Below are 22,004 nucleotides of genomic sequence, written 5' to 3'. Positions count from 1 at the left end.
ACCTGCAGCAGTAAAACATCTGCAGTGTTAAAATATTGGTAATGTTAAAGAACCCAAGCCAATAACGCATCTACTGTGTTGGAGTATCTGCAGTATTAAAGTATCTGTACCATTGAAGCACTTGCAGCGACACAATATCTTCAGTATTAAAGTCATTGCAGCATTGAATTATCTGCAGCATTAAAGTACCAGTCATGTTAAAGTATCATCACCATTAAACTACCTGCAGTAGTAGAGCCAATGCAGCATTGAAGTATTGCAGCATTAAAGCATCTTCAGTATTAAAATATCTACGGTGTTAAAGTATCTAAAGTATTAAAGTCATGCCGGATTAATGTAGCTGCAGTGTTGAAGTATCCAAAATATATCAGTACTTGCAGCATTAATGAACCTGCAGCGTTAAAGTACCTGCTGCATTGCAGCATTGCTGTATCGGGAAGTCAGAAACAAGATCAAAAATTGCTTAAAACTTTCAGCAGGTCAGGCAATATCTGCAGAGAAGAAGGTTACATTAACATTGCTGCCTCTCCACAGATGCTGCCAGACCTACTAAGTTTTTCCAGCAATTTTTGTTTTTGTACCTGAAATATGAAATCACTTTCAGCATTAAAGTGCCCGTAGTGTCAAAGTAGACAGGTGTGAAGTGCCTGCAGTTTTGAAGTATCAGCAGCGTTGAGGTATCTGCAGCGTCAAACATCTGCAGCATTTAATACCTTTTGCAGTAAAGTGCATGCACTATTAAATTTTCTGTAGCATTGAAGTACCTGCTATATTAAAGCTGCAGTATAAGACATCAGCTGCAGTGAACTACTTGCAGTGTTAATGAATTTGCAGCATCAAAGTATCTAAAGTATTAACGCACTTGCAGCGCTAATGTATCTACAACACTAAAATACCTGGTGGAGCATTAAGTATCTGCAGCTTTAAGGAATCTGCAGGGTTAAAGTATCTGCAGCATTGAAGTATCTGCAGTCATACTATAGCTGCAGCATTACGCTGTCTGCAGCATTAAAGTACCTGTACCGTTAATGAATCTGCAGCATTGAAACATCTGCAATGTTAAAATACTTGTAAAGTATTTGTTGTATCGTAGTATAGCTTCCTGTTGAAACTGTAATTTTAAGGCAGTTACAGGACATCAAGACGCGACATTGTTATATATGGGTACACATCTCACCTCCAGTTCCTCTCTCTGTTTCACTGATTGTTTTCAAATGAAGTTTGTCAGAATACAGGCTGCTCCCCAGTGCCCATTACCTTTTTGTTATCATCAAGTACTGTGTTCATGTTTTCCACCCAGACTGCATCCACAGGGCCATCAAAGATGCACCACTTCCTATCACTAGTCAGACTGGTGGCATGTTCCCGAAAGACATTAGCCAGGATTCCTGTCCAAGACAAACACAGTGTCACCTCATAGTCTTTGATTCATTGCTGAAAAATGTGGGGCTCCCAGCTGTTATCTAAAAGTGCCTCAAATTACTCTGAGACTCTCTATGGGTCAGGCACTATCTATGGAGAGACATTCAGAGCGAATGTTTCAGCTTGATGAATTTTAATGAAAAAAACCATTGAGCTGAAACATTAACTCTCACTCCTTACCAATACTGTTGAGATTTTCTACTTTCTGTCATTGGGAATATTTTACTTTTGTACCAGAACTGTGATCTCTCCAAGCTGAACTGGGAATGTATTTAATCCTCTCATATGAGCTGAACCCATTGCATTACTGACAATTAGACACTCTGGCCCTGAAAATAGTCAAACACCCACCTTCTGTTCTACTATTCTGGAGACTGTTCACATCATAAACTTAAGAATGTGAATGTTCATGTTCCCTCCAGTGCTGCGATGGGCTTTCCATGAAGTCAGGAATTATGGGAATGATATTGGTCTTCAGGGGATGCACAGAGGTGAACCTGCCCCTTTTCCCAGAGGGTGTCTCAAAGGAACATGAGGTTGGATTATTGTTTGCTTCTTTACTCAGGTTCTCCATATCTACATCTGTTCGAATGTTTATTACATGAACAACATGTTTTCTTGTACCCCATACCAAGCCAAGTGTTGACCTATTCAATCTGCTCTGATCCAATAGACAAATGTGCACTTTAGCTGAAGACCTGACCCATCACTTCCATTTCCACTTTATTATTGCCCTTCTGTACCTTTGATTCCCTCTTCGATTCTCCTAGACCCTTCCCTCCTTTCATGTCTCTCCTCTTGGGTACTTGTCCTGAGTCACATCACTCCAAAATGCAATGATATTTTCTACAACGTGCACTGATGACCGCAGTTCTGCCTCGGCAGTACTTCTCTTGACCTGTCACGGGCTCTGTGTTGTCACCTTGCTTGTCTAACATTCACTACGGATTGAGCAGTAATTTCCTCCAATTGAATACTGGAAAGACTCAAATCATTTGATACCTGCCACAAACTGCCCCCTCAGCATTGCCTTCATTTCACTCCTCAGCAAGTGGTTGAAGTTGCATTTGGTATCATATCTGCCTCCTGAGAGGAGTTTCCAATCTTGTATTCACAATATGGCTAAGTCTGCCTCTTTCCTCACTGGAATTATCACTCGGTCAGTGCTGACGTCATAAAGTCTTCAAAACATCCAATCATCGAAACACACTGGGTACCTTTTGCATTACATCTTTGAATGTGAAAGGAGGATACTTTCCGATGGCGTTCTCAATTTATCCCTCATGTGTCGTCTCCTTTCTCTCCATGGTTTACTGAGAAAAATCTTCGCAACCACACAACTCCAAAATAGAAGAATAATCTGTTTCAGTGAGGGGTGCTGGACTGTCGGAGGGTCAGTGTGGAGGGAGCACCACACTGTTGGAGGGTCTGTATTGAGGGAGTGCTACACTATCACAGGCTCAGTAATGAGGGAATGCTGCACTGTTAGAGGGTCAGTACTGAGGAAGTATTGCACTGTTAGAGGGTCAATGCTGAGGGGGCGCTGCACTGTTAGAGGGTCGGTAGTGAGGAATTGTTGTACTGTTAGAGGGTTAATACTGAGGGATTGCTGCACTGTCAGAGGTTCAGTAGTGAGGGGCTGCTGCACTGTTAAATGGTAAATACTGAGAGAGTGCTGCACTGTTAGAGGGTAAATACTGAGGGAGTCCAGTACAGTTGGAGGGTAAATACTGAGGGAGTGCTGCACTGTTGGAGAGTCAGTACTGAGGATGTGCTGCACTGTTAGAGGATAAATACTGAGGGAGTGCTGTACAGTTGGAGGGTAAATACTGAGGGAGTGCTGCACTGTTAGAGGATAAATACTGAGGGAGCGCTGTACAGTTGGAGGGTAAATACTGAGGGAGTGCTGCACTGTTAGAGGATAAATACTGAGGGAGCACTGCACTGTTGGAGGGTCAGTGCTGACGGAGTGCTGCACTGTTGGAGGGTAAATACTGAGGGAGTGCTGCACTGTTAGACTGTCAGTACTAAGGGAGTGCTGTATTGTTAGAGGATAAATACTGAGGGAGCGCTGTACAGTTGGAGGGTAAATACTGAGGGAGTGCTGCACTGTTGGAGGGTCAGTGCTGACGGAGTGCTGCACTGTTGGAGGGAAAATACTGAGGGAGTGCTGCACTGTTGGAGAGTCAGTACTGAGGGAGTGCTGCACTGTTAGAGGATAAATACTGAGGGAGCGCTGCACTGTTAGAGGGTAAACACTGAGGGGGTGCACTGTTAGAGGGTAAACACTGAGGGGGCACTGCATTGTTGGAGGGAGAGAAAAGAAGCTAAAATTTAAAAAATCTCCAACCCTAGTCAAATCACTTGCAACCGACCACATCTGGGTTTAACAAAGGAAGAATTCAAGCTAGACAAGCTGAATTTCCCAGGGGAATTACTGATAATTTATAAATTCAAGTATTTTATACCATTGAGAAACTATGCTTCTTGCCAAAGCTTTTCATTTGCACCCATCAGGATAACTCATGAGGAAAAGAATGTAAAGGGGAAAACCAACATTTGTATTGCATGTAAGGAGACTGTTGATTGGTTGGCCAATGGGTTCTGATTATTAGAGGCACTGCCACTAATGATGATTGACAGTTAACTGGCAGGACTTTGTTTACATTTTAAATGTAGCACCTTGATTGTGATTGGTTAGGTCAATTTACTGAGGAATGAACCAGCTAATTGCTTTTGACTTGAATGACTTCTTGGGTAGTTACAAGTCAAGCACATTGCTGTGTTTCTCAGTCATACAGACAAGGTAAGGATGGAAGATTTCCTTCCTTACAGGTGTGTTTTCAGAGCAATCGTTGATAGGTTCGTGATCACTGTTGCTGAGATTGTCCTTCAATTCCAGATTTATTATGTGTATTTTTGTTCTACCAGCTGCCTTGGTGCATTTGAAGCCATGCTCTCACAGCCTTAAGCTGAGCCTTTCATTGAAGTTAAGGAACACTGACATTGCACCATCGACTCTGCCACAAATGGTGCTGAATTACGAAAAGTCAGTATTGTTTCAGGTAAGGTATCATTAGAATGTAGACAGCAAATGTAAATCTTTTGTTCAAAAAGGGAGGGAGGCAGAAAGCAGGAAATTTCAAATCTAAAATGGAGTTGGCACAGTTGGTAGTGTTCGGGTTCGTTGGAGCCTGTCTGCTGCAGACTGGAGACATCATTTCTCTATGTACTTTTTGTCCTTTATCTTTTCCTTTTTACCTTCATCTTTGTCTTCCAGTTCAGAGTGGTGCCAGGAGATGGTGGCAACACTGGCGGTCTGGGCCATGTCACTTGGTAGTGGCAGTGAAGCCTAGACTCTTGATGGTGGTTGGCCCAGATGCAGGACTTTGGTTGTGGCAGTGGGTGGCCTTGAGGCCAGGCTCTCGGAGGTGGTGATGCCCACAGCAGGGCCTCTTGACGTTGGGCTTCGCTGCAGAACTGGTGTCTCTTGGGGCACTGTCGTCATCATTACTATTTCCACAGCAGGCCTCCTTAAGGACTGAAACACCTTGCAGAAGCTCTGAAGCCATGCTTCACACCCCAATATTGAACAGGAGACAAACTCTTATTTAAATAATTTCTGTTTATTCTTATTGTACCTTAAAATGGTGCTGGATTGTGGCAACAAAATACTTTTCACTGTATCTTCAAGATATACGTGACAATGAATAAATCATTCTTTCATTAATTCAAATCAGTCAAATTAACATCTGTCACGGAAAATGTTAGAAGCTGCTATTGAAGGATTGAATTGGCATGGTTTTTTTAAAGGGAAATAAATACTTGATAAATTTATTGAAGTTCGTTGAAGAATAACATATGCTGTTAATTAATGGGAACTGGTGGATGCATTGTACTTGGGTCTTCAGAAGATGACTGATAAAGTACATCAAACATATTAAAGGGTCATGGTACAGGGTAACATTGAGATGGGTAGAAGATTGGCTAGCAAATAGAAGCAGTGAATGATCTGAAAAAGGGTCCCGACCCGGAACATCAGCCTTCCTGTTCCTCTGACGCTGCTTGGCCTGCTGTGTTCATCCAGCTCTACACCTTGTTATCTCAGATTCCAGCATCGGCAGTTCCTACTATTTCTGGTCATAAATTGATCTTAAGATGTGACAAGCATTATATCACTGCGATGAATAATGAGACTTCACATCTTCCTACATTTTAACAATGATTTAGATGAAGGGGTAGTAGATATGGAAATTAAATTTGACAATGACACCGAGTTAGAGAGATTAATAAGTTTTGGTGAGGACATAACCGAGCTACAAAGTGATTATAGATAGGTTAAGTGAATAGACAAAGATGTGGCAAATTGAGTATAATGTGGGGAAATGCAAAATATGAAGTTGTCCATTTAGGCAGAAAGGATTTTTAAAAAAAGGCACATTGTATAAATTATGAGAGGCGTAGAACTCTGAGTTGCTGGGTGTCCAGATCCAGTGTATAAATTGTAAAAGACTAGCCTGCAGGTACAACAAGTAATTAAGAAAGTTATACCTTAGTTGTACAGGGCACTGATGAGACCTCAGGAGGACTGATTAATATGTTTGCAGATGATATGAAAATTAGTGAGATGGTAAATAGCAGGGAGGTTTAGCTCTGAAGGATATATAGGACAATATAGACAGGCTGGTCAGATGGGCTTATCAGTGGCACAAACAGAATTTAATTTGGGTAAATGTGAGGTGATGCATGTTGGCAGGACAAACAAGGCAAGGTGAATGCGTGTGTATACACCATCCCCCCCCCCCCCCCCCCTTAGGGTAGTGTGGCGGTTAGATAACATGGTTAAGAAGGCACAAGGGATATGTTCCTTTGGTTGAGGCATGGAGCTGAACATTAGGGAGTTTATCCTGGAACTGTACAAAATGTTGGTTAGGCCACAGCTAGAGTATTGTGTGCAGCTCTGGAATCCACGTTATAGGAAGGACATTACAGCACAGGATGCAGAGGAGATTTACCAGGATATTGCTTGGGCTGGATTGGATAAACTGGGACTGTTTTCCTTAAAGCAGAAGAATATCAACAGGGGACATGACTGAGCTGCATACGATTATGAGGGGCATAGATAAGGTATGCAGGAAGAAATATTTCCCCTTGGTAACGGGATCAATGACCAGATTTAAGGTACTGGGCAAGAGGTTTGGACAGGATGTGAAGAAAGACATCTCCATTCAGAGGATGGTGGGAAAGTGGAATTCACTGCCTGGCAGGGTGGTAGAGGCAGAAATGTCAATAACATTTAATAAGTATTTAGATGTGCACTTGTGATGCCAAGGCATTCTGTGCTATGGGCCAAGTGCTGGCATATGGAATTAGATGGTTGTTTTTGATGGATGCGGACTCGACGGACTCAAGGGCCTTTATCTCTACTGGTGAAGATCTCTATGACACATTTGTAGTATTATGTACAGTATTGGTCTTATTATTTATGGCTGACATAAATGTGTTGGTAGTTCAGAGAAAGTTTAGCAGACTCATACCCAGAATCATGAGGAAAGGTTGGGCAGGCTGGTCATGTATCTGCTGGAGATTAGGAAAGTGAAGCGACTTGAAATGAATCATATAAGATCCTGAGGGATCTTGGCCAGTGGATGTGATAGGAATGTTTCCTCTTGTGGGAGAATATGGAATTAGATATCATTGTTGAAAATAGGCAGCCCACCCATTTAAGTCAGAATTGAGGAGACTTCTATCGCTCAAACAGTTGTGGAACTCTTTTTTTTTCAAAAGTTGGAGTCTTTGGCTATTTTTAACAGGGGAGGTGGATCGATTCTTGATAAGCAAAGGGGCAAAAGGTTAATGGGAATAGGCAGGAGTCGACAAGGAGTTGGCTTTGCAATTTGATCAGTCATGAACTTACTAAATGCAGAACAGGTTTGAGGGGCTGAATGGCCTCCTCCTGTTCCCATTATGTACGTTTGAATAACTTTGTTTAGAGCACATTGCCATCATTTCATAACGTGCCACAAAATGGACTTTGGGTAATCTTAAAACTCTTGTAATAAAACAGTCAGGAACATCATCTATAGTGTGGAAGCGGGCCATCAGGTCCACACAAACCTCCCACCCAGACCCCCGCCCCCCCGCCCCCCCCGACTAATCTACCGAGCCTGCACATTCCTGGATACAATCGGCAATTTTGCACGGCAAATCCACCCTAACCTGCACATCCTTGTGACTGTGGAAGGAAACCCAGGCAGAGATGGGGGAAAATTCCACACAGACAGGCACTGGAGGCTGGAATTGAGCCTAGGTCCCCCAGTGCTGTGAGGCAGCAGTGCTAACCCCTAGGCCACCGTGCCGGCAACAACACAAAATTGGCTGAATGACAGCAAGTGGACAATTGTGGTGATTGGTTTTTTTTTGGAGTGGAGAAGATTCCTAAGAAAGATGGAGACTTCACAAAACTTGAAAGCATTGTGAGCTGTGAGGAGGATAATGTAAACTTTAAAAGGACGTAGGAGGCAGGAACGGATAGACAAGTAGCAGATTAAATTTAATGCAGAGAAGACTGGAGTGATTCATTTTGATAGGAAGACTATGGAGCATTGATACATTGTAAAGGGTTCAATTTCAAAGAGGGTGCAGTGACAAAGAGACCTGGCAGTACCAATGCATTAATTACTGAATGCGGTGGGACAGCCTGAGTGTGGTTAATAAGATATACTGTACTTAGAGGTAGGATTAGGAAGAGATTTTAAAAAGGAGAAACTATTCCCGGTGGTGGAAAGATCAAGAACCGGAGGACACAGATTGAAGGAAAAAGAAGCAATGGTAACATCAGGAGAATGTGCTGCCTGAAAGTGGAAGGAAGGCAGCTCCAGTTGAGCCAGTTTCTAAAGGAGATTGGATGACTACCCAAAAAGGAAGAATGTGCAGGGTTACAGGAAGTAGCTGCAGAATGGGCACCAGGTGATCTCCTTCAGAGGGCCAGTGCTAAGGATGATGGGTCAGATGTCCTTCTCTCCAGTGCAACAATCACCAAGCCAAATCCAGAAAAGGTTCACAAAACAGCTTTCAAAGCTTCACCAGCATTCTAGTCCAGCGTTTGACACACCATGATGCCTCACACTTGCTGGGGAAGGGAGGTGTAAGCTGGAAATGGTGTATGGGTGTGTTGACAGTCGAGGATATTAGCCAAGATCCCAGTTAGGTAACACTTCTCTTACCTGGGAAACCCTCACTTCTAGGGATAGCTGATAGATGCTGAAATTGTTCTTCACTATACATAGATCCCCTTAAAGATCAGCAATTCCTGGAGTAGTCAAAAGGTGGCTTATTCCAATCCATCATCTTGACATCCAACACCAAGACAGCTGCACAACAGTGGATATCTTTCCTATCCTGACATATTCCCTGGAAAATTTTACTATTGATAAAGCCCAGTGATTAAAATATATCTGTAGGACACTTGGACTTAAACAACTGTAGAAGATATAACTAGGCTGGTAATGTATACTGGCTTTAATTTCTGTCTCTTGACTACTGCGGAAAATACAACTCATGGTGTGACGTGTTCTCTCCAAATCTATTCACCTTGGTAAACAGTTCAGGCAATCTAAAGCTTAATATCTTATCAGTTGTCCACAAGACATTTTTACTCTCTGCAGTGTGCTCAGCAAAGTCATTTGCGAAGTGAATGAATTTTGATAACTAGATTGTCGATGCAAGAACTATCTGAAGAGGTGGACTGAGTGAATATTGCAGTCACTCCTGAGTTGTAGGCTTTCTTGCATAATTCTAATGTTTTTTTTACCAGGGTGACCAGAACTGTACACACTTATAGGAAGGATATTATTAAACTGGAGAGGATTCAGAAAAGACTTACCAGTATGTCATCGGGAATGGAGAGTTTGAGATATAAAAATAGGCTGGAAAGACTGAGATTATTTTCACTGGAGCGTAGGAGATTCAGACTTTTATAGAATTGTGAGGAGTATAGATAAGGTGAAGAACAAGGGTCTTTTCCCTGGGGAGGGGAAGTTCAAAACCCGGGGGACATATTTTTAAGGCACGAGGAGAAAGATTTTAAAAGGACATGAGGGGCAATGTTTTTACAGTGGGTCATGTGTGGAAATGAATTGCCAGAAACAATGGTGGATGTGGATACATGTTACAACATTTAAAAGACATTCGGATAGTTCATGAATAGGAAGTTTTGGAAGAATATGGGCCAGGAGCAGGCAGTTGAGACTAGTTTACTTTGGGAGGATGGTCTACGTGAAATGGTTGGACCAATGAGTCTGTTTCTGTGCTATCTGATTCTACACCTATGGCTGTACTTGTGAAATGAGTTCCAGAATGATTTGTTTGTGTAATAAATGAGCTGGTTGGAACTGAACTCATTCCTATGTGCAACTTTACTCATGGGTCTGCACTCACCATCACTCCACTCGTGAGACACTGGATCAAAGCTGCCGTACAACTGGCTCATGCTGATGGCTTTTGGGTTGATGATGACATACTGCACTCTGTGTTCATCCATCAGGCCTCTCACTCCCAGCAGCTCCAGTACCCCAGCCAGTACCTTCAGAGCGCAAGTCTTACCGCCCAGGGGGCTCCCAACCAGCATGAAGCCATGGCGCACCAGCATCATTTCGTAAATCTGAGGACACAAACAATTCATTTCTATTCAACCTGAAGTAGACAAGCTGGTTGATTTCATTTTTTTTAAAAATTGTAACAATGCAAAACCACTCCTTCCTGCACCGCGGAAGTTAGAGAAAGATATTTTCATCATTGAATCCCTGGAGTGTGGAAGCAGACCATTCAGCGCATCCAGTCCACACTAACCCTCCAAAGATCATCCCATCCAGATCATCTGCGCACCGCCCCCCCCCCACCCATCCCATCGCTGTAACCTTGCATTGCCTATGGCTAATCCACTAACCTACACGTCCCCAGACACAGTATGTGCCCTTTCCCATGGCCAAACCACCTAACCTGCACACCTTTGGACTGTGGGAGGAAACCCACACAGACACAGGGAGATTGCCTGTGTGGAGTTTGCACAGTTGCCTGAGGGTGGAATTGAACCCAGATCCCTGGTGCTGTGAGGAGGCAGCGCTAACCATTGAGCCACTGTACCGCCTTCTGATGAAAACAATTTCTTCCTCTCAAAACACTGAAAAATTTGAACTCCACCCATAAATCTCCCTCAACATCTCCAGTGCCTCCACATAAGCAAATTGCCCAATCCCTGTACCATTCCAGTAAATGTCTTCGGTCCCTTCTCTATGGCTGTAATATCTTCCATAAAGTGCGGTCACCAGAGTAGGGACAATGGTAGCAAAGTGGCAGTATCACTGAACTAGTAATCCTGAGGGGATTGCACTGGGAACACGGGTTTGAATCTCAACAGTGAGTGGGAAATGAGAATGTAACTCCATACAGGAGAATGGAGCAGAAAAGTGAAAGAAGCATCCAAAGATGTGCAGACTAGGTGGATTGGCCATACTAAAATTGCCCATAGTGTTCAAGCATGCGTAGAATAGGTGGGTTATGAGGGATGAGTCTGGGCAGAATGCTCTGAGGGGCAGTGTGGACTGGTTGGGCCAAAGGGCCTGTTTCCATATTGCAGGGATTCTATGATTATCTATGGTGATCAAAGATACAAGCCAAGTGAATTCTTCCAGCAAGGATGTTGGGAAAGGATGTGAAGAAGAGAGTGAGATCAGCTAGGAGAGAGTATGACAGTAGAATAGCAGTCAGCATTAAAGAGTGCCCCAAAAACCTTCCATTGGCAAGCAAATAGCAAACAGCACAGTGGGAGCCTCTTTGAAGCAAAGGGGTGACTCATGACAAGATGACAGTAATATTGGAGCATATCTTTTTCCTTAACAGAACCAAAATCAGTAATTTCTGAAAAAACACTGCAGGTCTGGAAGCATCTGTGGAGAGAGAAGCAGGGTTAATATTTCAGGTCCAGTAGCCCTTCTTCAGAACTTTGTTTTTGGTTCAATATTTTTTCTTTATTTTTCCATGGGATGTGGGTGTCATTGACCAGGCCAGCATGTGTTGCCTACCCCTAGCTGCCCTTTGAACTGAGTACCTTCCAAGGCCATTTAAGGGGAGGTGGTGGTGGTGTGATATTGATGTCACTGGGTCAATAACCTAGCACCCCAGACAACATGGGTTCAAATCCCACCAGTGGCAGCTAGTAGCATCTGAATTTCAAAAAGAGGGAAAATAAACTTCAGACTTTTTTTTAAATGTAGTCTCATGGTGATAGTAACCATTATTGAGTAAAACTTCATCTGGTTCACAAATGTCCATCTGGGAAGGAAATCTGTTATCCTTGCCTTGCCTGACTATATGACACTCCCGACCCTAAACAATATGTTCAACTTTTAACTGTCTTCTAGGTGATTAGGGCTGGGCAATAAAGTCTGGTCTAGCCAGCGTCATCCACACCCTGTGAATGTATACGACAATTCAGAAGTTAGTTCAGAATTGGCCACAGTGCTGTGGGTCACGTGCAGGCCGGACGAGATGAGGACAACTGAATGAACAAGTTGGGTTTTGACAGCATTTGTCGTTACTGTGGTCACAATTACTTAGATGAGCTGTATATTATCAGTCCAGTGTCTCTGCCATTTTTCCTTTAGTATGAATAGTTACTAAGGAAGTGGATACTGAGAAAATATTAGCAGAATTCCTCCCACAGTCCAAAGATGTGAAGGCTAGGTGGATCGGCCATGCTAAATTGCCCGTAGTGTTCAGGGGTGTGTGGATTATAGGTGAATGGGTCTGGGTGGGATGCTTCTCGGGGTGGTGTGGACTTGTTGGGCCGAATGGCCTGTTTCCACACTGTAGGGAATCTAATCTTTAAAAAAAAAGGGAGTTGGTGGAGGTGGCAGGCACAAGGCTCCCTGAGCTTAATGTCAACTTTTCAGGAGGCATCACTTTTTGCTGAAGGGAGTCAGGGGTGGAAAAAGTGGAAGGGTTTGCCAAAGTCCTCCAGTCTTCCCTCCGTATGGGACTGGGGGAAGTGTATGCAGATGGATAGGAAACTGGTTGGCAGAGTGAAACAAATAGGAATTAATGGGTCTTTTTCAAATTGGCAGGCAGCAATTAGTGGGGTGCCACAGGTGCTGGGGCCCCAGCTGTTCACAATATATACCAATGATTTGGATGGGGGAACAAAATGTCACATCTTCAAGTTTACAGATGATACCAAGTTGGGCTGGAGGGTGAACTGTGATGAGATTGCAGAGATCCTACATCATGATCTCGACAGGTTGGGTCAGTAGATAAATCAATGGCAGATGCAGTATAATTGGATAAATGTGAGGTTATTTGCTTTGGAAGCAAAAACAAGAAGGCAGATTACTACCTAAATAGCTATAAATTGGGAGAGGTGAGTGTGCATCAGGACTTGGGTGTCCTTGTACACCAGTTGCTGAACGTAAGCATGCAGGTGCAGCAGGCGGTAGAGAAGGCAAATAGTATATTAGCCTTCATTGTGAGACGTTTTGAGTACAGGAGCAGAGATGTGTTGTTGCAGTTATACAGGGGCTTGGTGAGGCCACATGTGGAATATTGTGTGCAGTTCTGGTCTCCTTTCCAGAGGAAGGATGCTCTTGCTCTCAAGGGAGTGCAGGGAAGGTTTACCAGGCTGATTCCAGGGATAGAACATGGAACATAGAAAAATACAGCACAGTACAGGCCCTTCGGCCCACGTGGAATAATCCTAATCCAAAAATAAAATAACCTAACCTACATTCCCCTCAATTCACTGCTGTCCATGTGCATGTCCAGCAGTCGCTTAAATGTCACTAATGACTCCGCTTCCACGGCTACCACTGGCAAACTACTCCATGCGCTCACAACTCTCTGGGTGAAGAACCTCCCTCTGACGTCTCCTCTATACCTTCCTCCTAACACCTTAAAACTGTGACCCCCTCGTGGCAGTCAAACCTGCCCTAGGGAAAAGTCTCTGCCTATCGACTCTATCCATGCCTCTCATTACCTTGTACACCTCCATCAGGTCACCTCTCTTCCTCCTTCTCTCCAGAGAGAAAATTACGAGCTCAGTCAACCTCTCCTCGTAAGACAAGCCCTCCAGTCCAGGCAGCATCCCGGTAAACCTCCTTTCCACCCTCTCCAAAGCCTCCACATCTTTCCTATAATAGGGCGACCAGCACTGGACACGATATTCCAAGTGTGGTCTCACCAGGATTTTGTAGAGCTGCAGCAAAATGTCGCGGCTCTTAAACTCGATCCCCCTGTTAATGAAAGCCAAAACGCCATATGCTTTCTTAACAACCTTCTCCACCTGGGTGGCAACTTTGAGGGAGCTATGCACTTGAACACCAAGATCCCGCTGTTCCTCCACACTGCCAAGAATCCTGCCTTTAATCCTATATTCACCATTTAAGTTCGACCTTCCAAAATGCATCACTTCGCATTTATCCAGGTTGAACTCCATCTGCCATTTCTCAGTCCAGCTCTGCATACTGTCAATGTCTTGCTGAAGCCTGCAATAGCCCTCGATACTATCAACGGCACCTCCAACCTTTGTGTCATCAGCAAACATACTAACCCACCCCGCAATCTCCTCATCCAAGTCATTTATAAAAACTGCAAAGAGCAGAGGCCCAAGAACAGAGCCCTGCGGGACACCACTCAGCACTGACCGCCAGGCAGAATACTTACCATCTACAACCACTCTCTGCCTCCTGTCAGCCAACCAATTCTGAATCCAGACAGCCAAATCACCCTGTATCCCATACCTCCTGACTTTATGAATGAGCCTGCCATGGGGAACCTTATGAAATGCCTTGCTGAAGTCCATGTACACCACATCCACTGCTTGACCCTCGTCAACCTGTCTTGTGACTTCCTCAAAGAACTCAATAAGATTTGTAAGGCATGACCTGCCCCTCACAAAGCCATGCTGCCTCCCTTTAATCACGCTATGCTTTTCCAAATAGTCATAAATCCTATCCCTCAGAATTCTTTCCAAAATGTTGCTAACCACAGACGTAAGACTGACTGGTTTGTAATTTCCCGGGATTTCCCTATTCCCTTTCTTGAAAAGACGAACAACATTTGCCTCCCTCTAATCTTCCGGTAATGGTGGGACTGATGCATGAGGAGAGATTGACTGACTAGGTTGGGATTGTTTTCGCTGTGTTCAGACGAATTAGGGAGTTCTCATAGAGGCTTATAAAATTCTAACAAGATTGGACAGGGTAGATGCAGGGTGGATGTTCCTGATGGTGGGTGTGTCACAGTATGAGGATTTCGGGTAGATGATTTAGGACGAAGATGAGGAGACATTTCTTCTTCCAAAGAGCGGTGAGCCTGTGGAATTCATTACCACAGAAGTAGTTGATGCTAAAACACTGAATGTATTCAAGTGGAGGCTAGATATAGCACTTGGAGAAAATGGGGTCAAAGGTTATGGGGAGAAAGTAGGATTAGGCTATTGAGTGGACGATCAGTTATGATCATGATGAATGGAGGAGCAGGCTCAAAGGGCTGAATGGCCTCCTCCTGCTCCTATCTTCTATGTTTCTATGTATGGGGGAGGTGCCAGACAATTGTCTTTTGAGCCATAAGGGGAAAGCACATTCTGAGTAAAGCTCACAACTTCAACATCAACATCAAGTTTTAGAATCAACAGTTAGACAGCATACCAACAGGTCCACAGAGAGGTTAGGATTAATTTAGGATTTGTAAACAGCACACTGTGCTAAAGTAGAAGGTTAATGAAGGGGGCATGGTGGATTTTAACAAAGTGTTTGACAAAATGCCACATGAAAGACTGATAACAAAATCGAGGCTTGTGGAATAGAAGAGTCAGTATGTCGCTGGACAAAGTAAGGGCAGGAAATGGTCAAATGTGGTAAGTGTGTACTTTCAGCTGAGGGGTTGGTAGACAGTGTGCTCCTCAATGATTAGGACTACCGCCCTTATGAGAAACAAGTCACTTCTTTTTGAACATATATGTTGCATATAGTTGGGGTTCATCTGAGGAGTTGGAGTGGCTGCCTGGGCTACACTGTGTAAACAGGTAGATTGTTGCTAAACAGACCAAATAGGACTCCATCACAGGGCCACAAAAGAAATTCATTGGTTTTAACTGACACCACGCATGTTTTCCAAGTCCTGGAAATGTGTCCACTGACAGACCCCTTTAGAAGGGAGACTGTAACAAAATGCCCACGTTTTACCCCACTGATCGGAAATTAAAGATCTGGTCCAAATGCTGACAACTGGAACTTAACCTGTACCCTCTTCCTTCCCCCACTCCTGGGGTCTTTTAGCCTCAGGAACCTCAGACCTTATCCATCCCCAATCTGGGGGCAACCCTTTCAATGACATCCTATTCGTTACCTGAATGACTTTTTCGATGAACCATGGTGAAGACTGAAGGCTAAATCTGCGAATGATTTCTCGGATAGTAATTTCCAGGTTGCCATGGTGACGAGTTGGCAAAACAACCCCCGGGAAGAGATCAGAAATTATGCTGTCAAAAAGTGGGATGTCATGGGAGAGGAACTGAAAATTGGAAATAAAAGTAAGTTAGAAACGGTTGAAACTTTTAAAAAAATCTTCCCTAAAATCACTCAAGAAGTCAGAATATATGGAACTAAATCAGAAATTGCTGGAAAGTTCAGCAGGCCTGGCAGATCCACAGAGAAGAAAGCAGAGTTAATGAATGTCCCTTCTTCAGAACTGATGGTAGCGTGGAAAAGGTTGGTATAATCTGCTGAAGAAGGTGTGGGGAGAGGGTGGGAAGAGGAAATGATGGGTGGAGATGGAACCCCAGGGAGCGGGAGAAACACTTTGGCAGACAAAGGAGTGGCTAACGGTCAGCCTGTGAGAATGAAGAGCTGCTCATGGGGATTATTAGTACCCGTCAATGTGTGTGTGGTAGCCCACAGAGGGTTTCCCACCACTGTGGTGACAGACCCCTCAGCTGAGTGCGACCATCACCTACACTTCAGCCCTCACCTTCTCTCTTCCCTCCAGCAACAGCAATAAGCTCCTCACCCACTGTTCCACCAGCTTCCAAAGAACCATTAGCCACTATTTCCGCCGCCTCCAGTGGGAAGTCAGACACACATTCTCCTCCCCTCCCTTGTCAGCCTTCCACACGGACAATTTATTTCTCTCCTCCTCACTACGTTCTGTCCCCAAAAATGACCCTGACCTCCCAGTTGCCTGCCACTTCAATGCGCCATCTTGTTCCCTGGCCAACACCTCTCAGGCTTGCTGCAGTGCTCCAATGAAGCTCAGCTCCTCACTTCCCGTGGAAACTCTACAGTCCTCTGGATTCAATATTGAGTTTAATAATTTTGAAATATACCTTCTCCCACATCCTTCCCCCAACACCCAGTCACCAGACCTAATGGTCTCCATTAGCAGCTATTCATTCTCCTAGTCTGGTCTTTAGCCACTCTTTTGCATGCCCAAGTGTTTTCTCTGTCTCTGGGCTCCAACTCCATCTCTTGTTTACTCCTTCCTCCTCCCCCACGCCTTCTTTACCATATATATCACCCTTTTCCCAGTTACCATCAGTTCTGAAGCAGGGTTACTGGACCTGAAACATTAATTCTGCTTTTTTCCACAGATGTTGTGTGACTAGCTGTGTTTTTCTAGTAATTTCTGATTTTCAGCATCCGCGGTTCTTTAGGGTTTTTTTTTTGTTTAGCGCAAAATATATGGAGGTTTGTGCTGAGAGGATTGAAATGAAGTTACCGTATTGGAAATTGTCATTTCTGTTACACTGTACTACAATGCTATTTTTCTTGTGTTTAGTAACTCCCAGGCAGGTTCTAAGTAACTGGGGGAGTGTAGCACTGTTGGAGGTACTATAATCCTGTTCAACATTAAGCGGAGACCCAGCCACCCAGACACATCCCCCTATAACCCACCTAATCTACACATCCCTGAACACTAGGGTGGACTGGCCGTGCTAAATTCCCCAAACCTGCACATCTTTGGACTGTGGGAGGAAACCAGAGCACCTGGAGAAAGCCCACGCAGACGCGGGGAGAATGTGCAAATTCCACACAGACAGTAACCCGAGGGTGGAATTGAACCAGGTCCCTGGTGCTATGAGGCAGAAGTGCTAACCAGTGAGCCACCGTGCCAACCTATGGTTGAATGAGGAATGGCATGTACTTATTTTGAATGTTTAGATATTTAACCCACCACGCTTTATGATTCATTTAAATAGCAGGCTGTGCCAGTTAGCGGAATAGTTCTGTGTCCAGTACTCTTTAAACACTCATGTTGAACATGGTTGGAGGTTTTCTGACGGTGGACAGTCATTATTCCTGAGTAAATGGAAACTCTGGCTACCACATCCAGGTAGTGACTTTCACCTTTAGGCCCAGCAGTAATACCTTTACCTAACGTATTTCTTCCTTCAGGTGCCTGGCCTCCATTATTACATGCAATTCCTGTTCACTGAGCTGCCCAACCCTGGAGTCTTCTTTCAGGAACTGCCCTTCTATTACTTGGGCCTGATCACAGTCTGGGCTCCCTGACTGCAGGAAAGGCTGTCATAAGGGAGTTGCTGCTCGGATACAAGCTCCTGCTTGAGTATGCTGGCTGAGCGAGGAGAGCTTGGGATGTTGGGTCGACCAGAGCTGGGGACACGTTGGATGGTCGAGGAGCTGGCTGGATAATGCTGGCACAGTTGGCCGAATGGGCATTGGTCAGCATCCGGTTTACAACCTGTGCCATTCACAGCCTGACAGATAAGGTGCTTGGCCCTGCTCGGACAGGTCTTGGTCTCACGTTTCGCACTCCAGTGGCGGAGATTCCCAGTGGACCTAGCTCTACGAAGGGGTCCTCCTCTCTTACATTGGATGGAGAGTGCTCCAGTCCCATGCAACCATGGGCTGAGTAAGTTCACCAGGTGCCAGAGGTACAGGCCTTATGAGACCAGTGGGGACCGCAGGGGCTGGGGAGCATTATCACCCAGGCAACAGTATTTTAATTCAGTAAGTTTCATTGACATTATGCAAGGTTTTGTTCAACTGTTAATTTGTGTTTTTATTTTGATACAGTGCCCCAGCAAATTATTATTTTTGACTTTCTGTTTTAAGAAGAGTAGAGGTAGTTTTACTTTCTGTTTAAAAGACTAGGCAAAGGGCTTTACTTTCTGTTTAAAAGTGGACACAGAGCGATACTGAATCTCACTCATACAGAGTCTAGTGTAAGAGTTTAAAAGGGCAGAAGGAGTTTACTCTCTAACATACTCTGTGCTGTACTATCCTGGGAGTATTTTATTAGGACAATGTCGAGGAGGCTTTACTTTCAGCTTAAGAGCAGGGATATCTTTCCTTTCAGACTGGAGTAGAGGCAGCTTAACTCCATCTCTGATCCTCTGCTGTCCCCGTCTTGGGGTGGTTTGAAGGGGGCAATGACAAGTGAGCTTTACTTTCAGTTTAAAAGAGTAGGTGGGAAACATGGAATCCCCTTTGTAGAATTCTCGGAAGGCGCTGCTGAGAAATTGAATCTTCTGCTGGGAAATTCCACTATGCCTGGAACCTCTGAATGACTCCATTTAAATCAGAGAGTTTGGAGTGTTCTGGTGAAAAATAATAAAATAGTTACTCAGGAAAAGTTAAGACTGTTAAATACATAATCTAACTTCTGAGTAATTATTAAACTGACCCTGTACCTAGTTGACCTACTCCGAGCTGTACCACCATAGAGCTACTTACAACCTCCAAATGCTGACCCAACAATCCCTGACACAGGAGTCCACAGCACTAATGCCCCCATCCACACCCGCACCACCCCCAAAACCAGCACTGGACACCACCCGATACCTTCCTGTTGTCTTCAGACTGGACGTGATCTCAGCCTCTGCACTGATATGCTCTTTACCCCACTCACACTCTCACACCTTCCATTACTGGACCCCACCTGAGACCCCTTCCCTAACCCACAACACCTAGCAGCCCCAAACTCACCCCTGCTCTGGCCAGACCCTGAGTGGAATCTCCTTTCAGAAATGTGGAGCTCCCCCCTTTCAAAAAGAAGGCTGGAGCCATAATATGTGTTGAAGGCTGCGCCTCAGAAAATTGGACCCAGTTATTATTGCACTCTGTACCTGAGGCAGGGTGTTTACAGAATCAATACACAATGATGGATTGGTCAGTCTGTGTTACCCAGCTTAGTGTCAGTAGTATAGGTCAGAGTACCTTTGGCAGGTTAACGTCTGTGATGAGCGAAGGGTAAGGACCTCTTCCTTTTCCTCAGGGTGTCTGACTTCAGGTTTCCAGCTGCAGTTAAGACGGATTTGACAGCTCGCATCCCATAATCGTAGTGATGCTGAGAGGAAAGCTGCAAGTTAGAAGCTCTGATTAGTGAATTACGGATCAAATTTCACTAAAATGGTGCTTTTGATCATCTTTATTCTGCCATTTCAACTCAGTCACGGATACTATCAATGTGGGAAACAGAATGATATGCTCCATAGGCAATGAACCAATTTTGTAAGATTTGTTACTTTCATTCTGGCTTTCAATTCATTAGAAATGATGTTTATTGTCGAAACCCTTCATGTATATCCACTGCTCATTTTCCCATTATCTGCTCTCTTCTCTTCATTTTTACTCTGCGTTGGAACCTCTTTATCCAACATCATCTCTCTCTCTCTCTCACTCTCTCTCTCTCACCCTATCCCTGCCACTGTCTGTATTTCTCTCACTCTCTCTTTGCCTCCCGCAAACCCCGCAACCTCTATTCCTGCCACTGTCCCTATCCGTATGTCTCTCTCTCTCGCCCTCTCTCTCTCTCTCGCCCTCTCTCTCTCTCTCGCCCCACTCTCTCTCATGCGGCTCTCATCTCTCTCTCTCTCTCTCTCGCACGCTCTCTCTCTCTCTCGCGCGCTCTCTCTCTCTCTCTCGCCCTCTCTCTCTCTTGCGCTCTCTCTCTCTCTCTCTCTCTCGCGCGCTCTATCTCTCTCTCTCGCGCGCTCTCTCTCTCTCTCTCGGCGCTCTCTCTCTCTCTCTCTCGCGCGAGCTCTCTCTCTCTCTCTCGCGCGCAGCGCTCTCTCTCTCTCTCTCTCTCTCTCTCTCTCCGCGCACGAGAGAGAGAGAGAGAGATGGAGAGCGCGAGATAGTCAGAGCGCGAGAGAGAGAGAGAGATGAGAGCGCACGCTCTCTCTCTCTCTCTCTCGCGCACTCTCTCTCTCTCTCTCTCCTCGCAGCTCTCTCTCTCTCTTCGCTCTCTCTCTCTCTCGCAGGCCTCTCACTCGCGCTCACTCTCTCTCTCTCGCGCATCTCGCTCTCTCTCTCTCTCTCTCTCTCTCTCGCTCTCTCTCTCTCTCTCTCTCGTGCTCTCTCTCTCTCGTGCCTCTCTCTCTCTCGTGCTCTCTCTCTTCGTGCTCTCTCTCTCTCAAGTGCTCTCTCTCACTCTCTCGTGCTCATCTCTCTCTCACTCGCGCTCTCCTCTCTCTCTCGCGCTCTCTCTCTCTCTCTCGCGCTCGCTCTCTCTCTCGCGCTCGCTCTCTCTCGCGCTCTCTCTCGCGCTCGCTCTCTCTCGCGCTCGCTCTCTCTCGCGCTCGCTCTCTCACGCGCTCGCTCTCTCTCGCGCTCGCTCTCTCTCGCGCGCGCTCTCATCCTCTCTCACACTCCGCGCACGAGAGAGAGAGAAGAGAGAGAGAGAGAGCGCGAGAGAGAGAGAGAGCGCGAGAGAGAGAGAGAGCGCTCGAGAGAGAGAGAGAGAGAGCGCACGCGCTCATCTCTCTCTCTCTCGCTCTCTCTCTCCTCGCTCTCTCTCTCTCCCACTCTCTCGCTCTCATCTCTCTCTCTCGCGCGCTCTCTCTCTCTCTCGGCTCTCTCTCTCTCTTCTCCTCTCTCCTCTCTCTTAGTCTCATCTCTCTCTCTCGCGCTCCTTCTCTAGCGCTCTCGCTCTCTCTCTCATCGCGCTCTCTCTCTCCGCGCTCACTCTCTATCTCTCTCTCTCTCTCGTGCGCGGAGAAGAGAGAGAGAGAGAGAGTGTGAGAGAGCGCTGAGAGCGCGAGCAGAGAGAGAGAGAGCGCGCGCTCTCTCTCTCCGCGCTCTCTCTCTCTCTCTCGCGCTCTCTCTCTCACTCTCGCGCTCTCTCTCTCTCTCTCTCTCGCTCTCTCTCTCTCTCTCTCTCTCTCTCTCTCTCCTCTCACACTCGCACTCTCGCTCGCTCTCTCGCTCTCTCGCTCATCTCGCCTCGCTCGCTCTCTCGCTCTCTCGCTCTCTCGCGCTCTCGCGCTCTCGCGCTCACCCTCGCGCGCGCGCTCTCTCTCATCGTGCTCTCTCTCTCTCGTGCTCTCTCTCTCTCTCTCGATCGCTCTCTCTCTCTCTCTCGCTCTCTCTCTCTCTCGCGCTCTCGCTCTCTCTCGGCGCTCGCTCATCTCTCGCGCGCTCGACACTCTCGCGCGCTCGCTCTCATCTCGCGCTCGCTCTCTCCTCGCGCGCGCTCTCTCATCTCTACTCTCTCTCCGCGCACGAGAGAGAGCGCGAGAGAGAGTGGAGAGAGAGGGAGAGAGATGAATATGAGTCGTAGTAGTTGAG

At 45.6% G+C, this 22,004-nt stretch overlaps 1 protein-coding gene across 1 annotated transcript in view; it reads right to left on the bottom strand.

Annotated features, from left to right (window-relative positions):
• The window catches only part of LOC125463128 (dynein axonemal heavy chain 3-like), a 556,635-nt gene that overhangs the window by 176,425 nt on the left and 358,206 nt on the right, over nucleotides 1–22,004 (bottom strand). Inside the window, 6 exon segments of the mRNA XM_059654753.1 lie at nucleotides 1,258–1,388; nucleotides 9,862–10,084; nucleotides 15,823–15,987; nucleotides 19,653–19,678; nucleotides 19,681–19,719; nucleotides 19,722–19,794. Of these exon segments, the coding sequence (XP_059510736.1) occupies nucleotides 1,258–1,388; nucleotides 9,862–10,084; nucleotides 15,823–15,987; nucleotides 19,653–19,678; nucleotides 19,681–19,719; nucleotides 19,722–19,794 (657 nt within the window).

This window comes from Stegostoma tigrinum, chromosome 25 (assembly GCF_030684315.1).
Source record: "Stegostoma tigrinum isolate sSteTig4 chromosome 25, sSteTig4.hap1, whole genome shotgun sequence".
NCBI lineage: Eukaryota > Metazoa > Chordata > Chondrichthyes > Orectolobiformes > Stegostomatidae > Stegostoma > Stegostoma tigrinum.
Note: the sequence above shows the minus strand (reverse complement) of the source record. Positions and strands in the feature narration are given on the sequence as shown.